Source organism: Melospiza georgiana, chromosome 12 (genome assembly GCF_028018845.1).
Source record: "Melospiza georgiana isolate bMelGeo1 chromosome 12, bMelGeo1.pri, whole genome shotgun sequence".
In the NCBI taxonomy this organism is placed as follows: Eukaryota; Metazoa; Chordata; class Aves; order Passeriformes; family Passerellidae; genus Melospiza; species Melospiza georgiana.
In genome coordinates this window covers 15241614-15251141 of record NC_080441.1, presented here as the reverse complement: position 1 = coordinate 15251141, position 9528 = coordinate 15241614, and the positions used below count along the sequence as shown (strand labels likewise).

At 58.3% G+C, this 9528-nt stretch overlaps 2 protein-coding genes across 2 annotated transcripts; both read left to right on the top strand.

Moving 5' to 3' along the window:
- Positions 1 to 632: 632 nt before the first annotated feature.
- Positions 633 to 3956, top strand: SNX12 (sorting nexin 12). The gene is made up of 4 exons (XM_058032532.1): positions 633 to 830; positions 2218 to 2313; positions 3186 to 3310; positions 3765 to 3956. The coding sequence occupies exons 1-4, from the start codon at positions 666 to 668 to the stop codon at positions 3865 to 3867; spliced, it is 489 nt and encodes a 162-aa protein (XP_057888515.1). The 5' UTR covers positions 633 to 665; the 3' UTR covers positions 3868 to 3956.
- Positions 3957 to 5787: 1831 nt separating this feature from the next.
- On the top strand, positions 5788 to 9508 carry LOC131088696 (nascent polypeptide-associated complex subunit alpha, muscle-specific form-like). Its single transcript, XM_058032943.1, has 7 exons — positions 5788 to 6391; positions 6467 to 6631; positions 6966 to 7097; positions 8065 to 8165; positions 8800 to 8893; positions 9110 to 9160; positions 9323 to 9508. Exons 1-7 carry the CDS (start codon positions 5788 to 5790, stop codon positions 9376 to 9378), a joined length of 1203 nt encoding a protein of 400 aa, XP_057888926.1. The 3' UTR covers positions 9379 to 9508.
- Positions 9509 to 9528: the final 20 nt, after the last annotated feature.

Here is a 9528-nt window from a genome sequence, read left to right as displayed (position 1 = left end):
ACTCCGCGTTGGCCTGAGAGTGCTGCTGCCTCCGCCATCCCGTCACGGATGGGAGCCTATTTCCGGGACACTCCCTGGCGTAAGGCGTTATGGGTCTGCGTCCCGATCTGCCCGTCAGAATCGCGGCAACCATGTTCCAGGGCCTCGCGTTCCCTACGCTGTACAGCGTCCGGGGCTGGCAACACTCCAGACGCTGTATGGTGCAGTCCCTCTGCACGTTTTTTAGCCCCGCGCTCCGGTTTCCAGCCGGGCGCTCAGCGCGGCCGCCTCAGTTTCGGGCTCTGCCCTGTCCCGCGGGGGCCTGGCCGGAACAGCTCAGGGGACGCGGAGCAACGCCGGGAGAAAGCCTGCCATGCAGGTTCCAGGGCCGGCCTAGCCAGCCCCGCGGGCTGAATACCCGCTGCGTTTATGCAGGGGGCGGCCGCACGGCGGCGCTATCACGGCCGTGGCTAAGCGGCCCCGAACCCTGGATAACTACCGCGTTATGCAGGCGCTGTGCGGGCGCCGTGCTGCGATGTGCGGGTGGGGTGGCGGCTGAGGGGCCCCGAACCCTGGATAGCTGCGGGTTTCTGTAGGCGGCGGGCGGGCTCCGTGCAGCTATGCGCGGGCGGGGCGGGCTGCGGTAGCGGGCGGGGCGGACCCGGCGGGGCGGCGGCACCACCACCATGTCGGAGGCGGCGGTGGCGGACACCCGGCGCCTGAACGCGAAGCCGCAGGACCTCACGGACGCGTACGGGCCGCCCAGCAACTTCCTCGAGATCGACATCTTCAACCCGCAGACCGTGGGCATGGGCCGCGCCAGATACACCAGCTACGAGCTCCGCATGCGGGTGCGGCCCCGGTCGGGCCTGCGGGGCTGGGCTGCCCGGTGCGCGGGTGTGCGGCCCGGGGAGGGGCGGCAGCGCTCGGGACGGCGGCCGGGCAGGGCCGGAGCGGTGCCGCTGTGGAGCAGCGGGGGGCGGAGGAGGCGAAGCCCCGGGCTGGGGCGAGCCTGCGGGACTCAAGGTCAGAGCTGATGGGCTCGCCCGGCATCCAGCGGGGGCTGCTGCGCGCACGGACAGCGAGCTGCTGCCTCAGCAGCTCCGGAGCCCCGCTGCGTGGCTGCTGAGCAGGGCACGGCTGCACGGAGCTGCTTATCTCAGGCAGGGGAGGAGAGCTGGGTGGCAGTAACGTGGGGCTGCTCTACCGAGAGCCCGTGGCCTAGGAGTGTGCATAGCAGGGTTCCCTTCATTGCGCCTTAAACGAGCTGAACTGGGGACCCCTTCACAGCTCTGCGGCTGATAGATGGGCAGGGTAAAACTGAGCTTCCCCTAATACAAAGTCCCTTTAGCATGTGTTGTGGTTCTGGTTTAACTTTTGCTTATAGCATGGTTTAACTGCTCAGTCTCCTCTGCCTTTCAGAAGAATTGGTGTTTGCTTTTTCCTGCTCTGGTGCTTGGCTCCCGTCAGCCTGCAGGTGGCAATGGGAACCTCTTAGTCCCACTGAAACAAGCAGAGATGCTCTGAAAACAGCTGGGTTTATTTCACAGACTCATAAGAACACAGTTAATTGTCTTGCAGTAATATCTAAGTGCTGTACATATGAAGGTTTTGTTACCTCAGTTCCTGGAATGATTCAGACAGTGTTGATGGGGTAAAGGTAATGCAGCTGTCTTTTGTTGGACTCCAGTGGCAGGGGAGAAAGGTGAGGAATTGCTGCACCGTTCTCCAGTGACAAGATGGGCATGAAAAGCCTGTTAGGGTGGGTGCTCTGTTTTAGGAGAAGACTGTAGATAAGGTCTAGCCTTGAACAGTTGCTGGGGCAAGATTTCCTCAGTTAGTTCTTCCATGGAGATGCCACTGTCAGGCCAGATGTTCTTTTGCTCTGCAGGCTGCTGCAAAACTCTCTTGTAGATTACTTCAAAATGGAGTAAACTTGGGTGAAAAAAATATTATTCTCCTGACAGTCATATTGTCAGCACTGGTCCCAGTGTATGCCCCTGGGAAGGAGGCATGTTCCAGAAATAGTCACTCAAGGGAGAGGGAATGGCTGGCACTAAATAGACTGGCTTGCTTGAATCTGAAGGATTTTGGTGTTTGTGCTGTCCTGAATAAGGAAGTTGAGTGTTCCCATCATGCATCCTCAGGAGGTTTGATTTTCTCATTGCATCTTTAGGTTTCAGTTGCTTATGTGGCTTCCAGAGCAACTTGCAAATAAACTGCTTTGCTTCATTACAGACAAACCTCCCCATCTTCAAATTGAAGGAGTCGTGTGTGAGGAGACGATACAGCGACTTTGAGTGGCTGAAGAATGAGCTGGAACGAGACAGTAAGGTGAGGCCTGGCTCAGTCCTCCCTATTCCTTAAGCCAGGATGTGGGAACAGTTGCAGCAATAATCTTGAGATTCCCAGAAGTGGGGCTGTGGTGGTGGATGTTGCACCCCAGATACTTAAATCTAGGTGTTAAACTGAGATTCCTTTTCTCTAGTTTGGTACAAGGAGAAATGCCAACCAGATATTCTCAAGAGGTCACAAATGCACAAAAGTTTACTGGCAAAAATAAGGAATTTTGGCAAAGGAGTAAATACACTTATAAAACACTTATTATAACATTACTTAGCATTAAATTACTATTAACTTAGCATAATGTTATCCTGCTTAACTTAGAAACCTTTAAAACCTTAAGTTGCTATGTTACCCAGAAAACTTCTGTGAAAAGATGATTAGAAGGAAAAGAGAGAGAAAGACAGAAAAGGTACAGAAAAACACACATAGCTACCAACTTCTAGGGTTCCAGCATGGGTGAGATGGAAACTCCAGGAGAATGCAGGGGCCAGACAAGTCCCTCATGGGAGCTTTTAAGCCCCAGGGCTTTCGTGGCCGCCTCCCAAGGTGGAGCTTCTGGCCACTCAGGGGCTGGGTTAGCACCACCCTCAGTGTGTGATTGATGAACAGCTCTGCCCGGCCCGGGATGTTAGCTCTGGGCTGAGAGGTGGAGCCCTTCACAAGCCCTGATCTGCCCCTCCCACCAAACATGCACACAGGCGTTTGCCAAGCATCCCAAAATGTTTTGAGACATGAAACTTAGCCAGTCTCTGACAGTGGGCACCTTCTGCTCTGTCCATGTGATGGCACTGGAGATGAGCATCAAAGAGCAAAGGATGTCTGGTGGCTGCTGTGCTCATGGGGTGGTGCTGTGCTTTCAGATTGTAGTGCCACCGCTGCCTGGAAAAGCTTTGAAACGACAGCTTCCCTTCCGAGGAGATGAAGGCATCTTTGAGGAGTCCTTCATCGAGGAGCGGAGACAGGGCCTAGAACAGTTTATTAACAAGTAAGTTTCATGTCCTGGCTTTGCTGTGTGCTGCCTTTTTAGCTCTTGCTGGCCGTGGGCTGACTGTGAGAGAGTCTTGAGTCTTGACCTGCTTCTGGCAGGTGCCAGTGCTGGAGGGTGGCACCTGCAGCCACGGAATGAAACTGGAACTGGAGCAAGTCCTGCCCTGAGTGGGGGCTGTGCTTTGTGCTCTCTCCTGAGAGCATAGTGAGTATTAGCAAACAGCTGTGCTGCAGGGACCCACCAGCATGGTACTGTTGGTTCAGGGCACGGCCTGGAAGGAACAGCCTGTGCTCAAGCACCTCTTACAGGTCCTGTTGCAGAGCCATGCGTGACCTTGGGCTGAGCGCGGTGCAGGTGTGCTGAGCTGGCTGCCTGACTCCCTCCTGACATGTCAGAGGTGTGGGGGTCTTGGAGGCAGCTGTGCTAACCTCCACATCTGATTTTCTTCCAGAATTGCTGGACACCCACTGGCACAGAACGAGCGCTGCTTACATATGTTCCTGCAAGAGGAGACTATTGATAGGAATTACGTCCCAGGGAAAGTGCGCCAGTAGGAGCACCTGGCACTGTCTTCCTCCATTCCACCCTCCCTCCTGCAAAAATGACATTTATTTTTACACTAAATCTGTCTTCTCTGAACCAGCTTTTCCTCTCTTGAACCTCCCAGTTTGTTCAGTATTTTCCTCTTTTGTAACTGGCAGCAGTTTGTTCTACTGGGCTGTGGTCATGGCCTAAAGATGTGAAGATTTATGCAAGTGAGTGTGTTGTCCCACGTCTAGGGGCAGATGTGGATAGGTGTGGAGCAGGAACTTGCTAATGGCGTTCTGGTGTAGGAGCTGCCTCTCTCCCTGTACAGGAAGATAAGAGATGACCTTCACTCCCTTGTCTGTGCAGCCCCAAGCATCTCTGCAGGAGACTTTGAAGAATAGCAGTTGTCATGTTGGTCAGTGATTATATCGGGTATTAGAGTTTTAGTAAGGTTTATCCAAACCAGTGAGTAGGTGCCTGGGTGTGTCAGTCTGTCATCCACCCCATTCACCCTGCATGAAACCCCCATTCTTCACTGTCTGGAAGTGCTGAGACCCAACACCTACTCAAACCCTGCTATCAGCCTCCTGAATTACAGACCTATTTGGTGTATTTGTGTCCCCTCTTTTCTAAGGTGCTGCTGGCAGCTCGAGGGGTTTCCATCCCATGTGCTCTCATGATGCTCTTTGTGGGCCATTTGGCATGTGGAAGATGGGATAGTCTGGGCTGTAGCCACGTGTGCTGTGATGCATTGGCCCAGAGTTTAAGAAACACCACAGCCTGCTGTAGCATGGGCTGCTGGGCTGGTGTTGCCTCAGCACCCTGCTCGGCTGGGCCTAGTGACCTTATCCTGGGCCCCAGCTGCTGGGAGGAGCAGACTGGCTGGCTGAGGAGGAGCAAGAGAAGGCTGGTGGGAGCAGTTGTAGGGTGCAGCTGTGATGGCTGCCGCTGGAGGAGCCCAGCAGTGGGGCCTGGAGTGAGGCCACCTCTCCAGAAAAGGACAGCAGAAAATGGGAGTCAGTCCTAGGTTAGACATTGCTTACAAAGCAGGAGAAGTAGCAGTGGCTCTTTGTGTGTTCTCCCCTGTTGTGCAGTGAGCTAGGCAGTCACTTGTGTGGAAGTGAGAACATTTGACTGGTCAGGGAAGTGTTCAGAGCTTGAGGGGACAATGAGGCTGTGACTTGCTGCAGCACAAGTGTCCTTTGGAGGCTTCCCCAGCTGCCACAGCTGTGATGAGTGAGGTTGGGCCTCAGCTAGGGGGCTCCTCAGGTCAAGGCTGGCTGGTTTAAAAGTGCTTGGTGACTTTGTTGTGGCACAGTTGAGCCTTTCTTGGAGCACAGGCCCAGAGTGGATGCCCTCCTGTTCCTGCCAGGCACGTTCCCCGAGGCCTTCCCAACGTCCCCTCTGTTTTCTGGTGAGGAACTGGTACTGCTGGGCGAGAGGTGGCTCTTTAGGAGAAGTCGCTGAAAGCGCGGGGGAGCTGCTCCGGGGGCTGGCTCGGTCCGGAAAGGGCCGTGGGGCAGCGCGGAGCCCGGTGCCGGTGGAGGCGGCCGTGGCCTCGGACAGGCTCGGTCCCCGCCTCCTGGTGCCGCCAGTCGCGCTCGGGGCGGCTCCTTCCCCTGCCCTGCGCGGGGCTGCCATCCATCCAGCTGTCTGCACCCTGTCCAGTGTAACGTCCCGGTGCCGTTCGCATTAAACCACTGTGAAGCCAATTGTCTGCCTGGTCCTGGGGGCTACCGGGACGGGGGAACCGCCGGGACAGAGCGGGCTCCGGCGAGGGGGCGGGAGAGCTGCCGGGACAGAGCGGGCTCCGGCGGGGCGGGGGAACGGCCGGGGGAAGATGGACATGGCTGGGGCGGGAGAACGGCCGGAACAGAGCGGGCGGGGCCGGCACAGGGCGGAGGCGGGCGGGGCTCTCCGGTTCTCTCCGGCGGTTCCGAGGTGCGATGTGGCGACCGGAGTCGCAGCCCGGCCCCGGCTCGCCGGGCTGCCCTGACCTGCTGCAGCACGTCCCGGCGCTGTGCTCGCCGGTCACCCCGCTGTACCTCAGCTTCTTCGAGGAGGAGTGTCGCGCCATCGTCACCCAGCTGCGCCGCGGGGCGGCCGCGGAGCCCTCCCCGGGCCCGGGTGAGCTCAGCGGGCTGCAGCCCAAGCCCCCCGGGCCCGCCACCTCCACGCCGCTGCCCTTACCGAGCCACGGGCGGCTCCCCGACTCGAGCGCGGGCGATTGCAAGGCCGCTGCTGCCCCTGGCCCGGCCCCGGCCCCGGGGGAGCCCGGGTCCCTCCCGCAGCCCGCGGCCGGCGGTGGCCCCGGCGCCCGCCCCGCTCGCAAGCCCGCTGTGTCCCGGCGGGCGCGGCGCGGCCCCGAGCTGCCCTCGGGCGGCGGCCCCGGCACTCCTGCCCGCTCCCCGGCGCCCGCCCCGCTCGCACGCTCCGCGGCCCCGGGCTCCAGGCTCGCTCTGCCCCGCGCACGGGCCTCGCTGGGGCTGCAGCTCCCCGCGGCCGGCACGGGGCGCGGCGCCTGGGAAACGCGGCTCCTGCGGCCCCCAGGTAAGCGGGGGCACGGCGGGGAGCCCCGGCTCGGCACCGCCAGCCCGGCCCTGCAAAACCCCCTCTGTCCCCCAGGGACCAGACTGAAGCTCGCCTCGCCTGCCAGGTCCAGGCTTCCACGTGCCAGCGGGGCTTCGCAGCAGGCACAGCCTTCCAGCCTTCCCAGACTCGCCCCCCGGGCCAGAGCGGTGAAAAGTAATTCTGCACCTGCCAGATGCCTCACGCGAAGCAGGGAAGCACGTAGGTTACGGTGCTGCACCTAGAAGGGAGAAGGGGAAGGGCTTGGGCTGCAGCCCAAGAGGGGGACAGGGCATGGGGAGTCCATGGGAGCGGCACAGGTAGGAGTCTAGGAAATAGTCTCGTACCCCGAGGGGTGTGTTAGCACTGCCTGGCCTCCTGCCAGTGTGGGCTGGCAGCCTGTTGAGTTTGAAGCCTTCACCCCGTGGTGTTGTGGGGTCACAGGTGCCTGTGCTCCTAGGGCAGGCAGCCTGGCTGACTGAGCCCCGGCCTGCCTGAAGAAGGTGCAATGGAGCTGCTTGGGAATAGCGGCCTCTGTGTTTACTGTTCGCTACAGCTGCTGCCAAGGTTGGGAGTTGTAAACAGCCCTCTTCAAAGCTTTCTACAGGAATTCCTACTGTGGCTTCCCGCTCCTCACTGCGGCCTCCGGAAAAAGTGATTTCGTTCAAGCGTTTCGGCCTCAATAGAGGTGAGTCTTGGCAGAAGCCTCAGAGGCTGCAGAGTCGTGGGAGAGGGGCACTGCTGCCGTGGGAAGAACGTCCAGGTCCTCGCTGCAGGGTCAAAGCTCATCCTGGGGAATGGACTGGGGGGGTACTGCATGTGCTTGGACTCACAGGAGGGGAGGTAAAGTGCAGAGCAAGCAAGACTGGGTGAAGTCCTTTCCCTCTTTTGCTGGAGAGGCATCCAGCAAAGAATCTGAACAAATCTGGTGCTTGAGGCTCGTTCATAGGAGAGGGAGTGGCCGTAGTCAGTCTCTTAGCAGGGGTTGATGCTCTTTCTTTTCCTTCCCTGGGTCTCGCTTCAGAATCAACTACAGAAGAGCTGGTGTGCAATAGGACCCGAGAGCTGAAGGAAAATGATGAGAGCAAAGAAAGGCTGGTTGCAGCAAGCATTGACTTGGGAGCAAGTGAGCAGTTTGGAGGTGTAGATTCTTGCCTCGTGTTGGGGGGAGTGTGGAGAAACGTGGGCAGCTGCTTGTTGGGCAGTGCTGCTCCCCAGCTGGGCCCTGTCTGACCAGGCGAGGCCCTGGCTGAGGGTGCTCCAGCCTGTGCTGCAGGCAGGGGGTGCTGCCTGCCCAGGAACTGCAGCCGGGCAGCCCGCAGTGCTGAGCCCTGCCGAGGGAAGGGAGGCCAGGAGGCTCTCCCCGCTCTCTGCAACAGCCCTGTCCCACCCTGCCCGGGCAGCTGCTGCCCTCTCTGTGAGAGCAGACTCCCGGCAGCAGCCCAGAGCCTCAGGGAGCCAGGACATACAGGAGCACTTTGTCCCAGCAGCGCCCATACAGGCCAAGCCAGCAGCAGCCGTTGGGCTGGAAGTGCTGGGAGACTTCTGGCTCTCTTGGACAGGTTCTGTCTTTCCCTGATCTGGAGCAGCTCTGTGGCCAGGTTGAGGAGGGGCTGAGGATGGCAGGTTTCTAATGCTGACACCTCTCTTCACAGGTAGAAATGACCAGACATGGGAGTATGAGAAGTCCTCTTTGTCCAGTGAGCTGGCCCCTGGCCTGACTTCAGGGGGTGAAGATGCATTTCCTGCTGAGCAGGTGAGAGCCAGCTGTGTCCTGTCATGGAGCACTGTTCAGTCTCTGGCTTGGGCCAGCTATGCCAGAGGTAGGAGATGATGAGACCTGGACCTGCCAATTTCTGGCTGGTACTTGAGCTGTTTCAGCCTTTCTCTGGGGTTTACACAAGCACATGGGCATTTTTTGCCTGGCTTTACCAGCTCTCTCTGCTCAGGGGACTGCAGCCTTCTGTCCAGCTAGATTTTCTAAGGGCCTTTTGAAACATGCAAACTTCATGTGGCTTGTGTTGTCACTTTTATATGTCCTGACATGAAGGACATGGCCCCAGGATGGGGTGTGCAGAGCCTGCAAGATGAATCTCCAAGTTAAGAAATCTTCTACCTGCAAAATAAGTTTGTGCATTTCCAGCAGTTTTAGGGCTCTTCACTCTGTGGCTGCAGCCAGCCAAAGGCATTCTTGTTTCCCCTGGGTGCTGGCAGATGCTCCCTACAGCAGCTCCTTTGCCAGGCACTGCTCCTGTGATGGATGTGCCCTGGCAGTGGTCCCCAGGGGGCTTGGATGGGCTGCAGTGCTCCTCCAAAAGATGGGCTGTGCTGTGGCTGTGTTTTGGGGGGGTCCAACTCCCTGCATCACACTTACACCCTGCTCTTGCCAGTCTGCAGGTGATCAGCTGTCCCAGGAACTGGAGCGTGTGAAGAAAGAGCTGGAGCATGTGAAGAAAGTGCTGGAACGAGTGAAGGGCGAGCTTGGTATGTGGAGCTGGCTGTTCTGAGGGCTGCAGGACACCTGTAGTCCAGGTGACATCCCCTGTGCCTGTACCTGGAGCTCAGGGCATGCAGCTCTGTGGGAGTGGGGCTGGATTCATGTTTAGGGGGTAGAGCAGGATCTCAGGGCTGCCCTAGAGAGTCTGGGAGTGAGGTATTTAGGATGGGCTGAGCACACACCTTCTTGCCTCCTGTCTGCAGCTGACAAGACTGCTCAGTGTGAAGCCTATGAGCAGACAATCAGAGCAGCAGGTATGTTCCCTCACTGTGGTGAGCCCTCACTTCTGGGCAGGCTGCAGGGATGCTCCAGTGGTCCCTTGAGGGCTGTGAGGTGGGAGGGATACAGCTCATGGCCTCTCCCAGGGGTCAGGGGCTGAGTGCCAGGAGCATTACTGCTTTGATGTTGCTTCCCAGGAATCTGTCTCAAAGATGCAGCAGTGTTGGACAGTGGTGACCTGGGGAGAGACTGACAGCTGGGACACGGGACAGACAACAGTGTCCAGCTGTGTGCGCCCCTGGGCCAGTGATATATGTAGAGCTCTTAAATTAATTAATTTTTTAATTCCTTGTATGTAAAATAAAGGTGTCTTTTGCAGTGGTGTTTGCTGTCTGCTTGGGTC

Bases quoted from the DNA above. Each gene is read 5' to 3' on its own strand.
- SNX12 (XM_058032532.1), top strand. From the start codon at position 666: ATGTCGGAGGCGGCGGTGGCGGACACCCGGCGCCTGAACGCGAAGCCG. The intron at 831-2,217 runs GTGCGGCCCCGG...GCTTCATTACAG, and splicing joins GCTACGAGCTCCGCATGCGG to ACAAACCTCCCCATCTTCAA. The intron at 3,311-3,764 runs GTAAGTTTCATG...ATTTTCTTCCAG, and splicing joins CTAGAACAGTTTATTAACAA to AATTGCTGGACACCCACTGG.
- LOC131088696 (XM_058032943.1), top strand. From the start codon at position 5,788: ATGTGGCGACCGGAGTCGCAGCCCGGCCCCGGCTCGCCGGGCTGCCCT. The intron at 8,894-9,109 runs GTATGTGGAGCT...TCCTGTCTGCAG, and splicing joins ACGAGTGAAGGGCGAGCTTG to CTGACAAGACTGCTCAGTGT. The intron at 9,161-9,322 runs GTATGTTCCCTC...GTTGCTTCCCAG, and splicing joins GCAGACAATCAGAGCAGCAG to GAATCTGTCTCAAAGATGCA.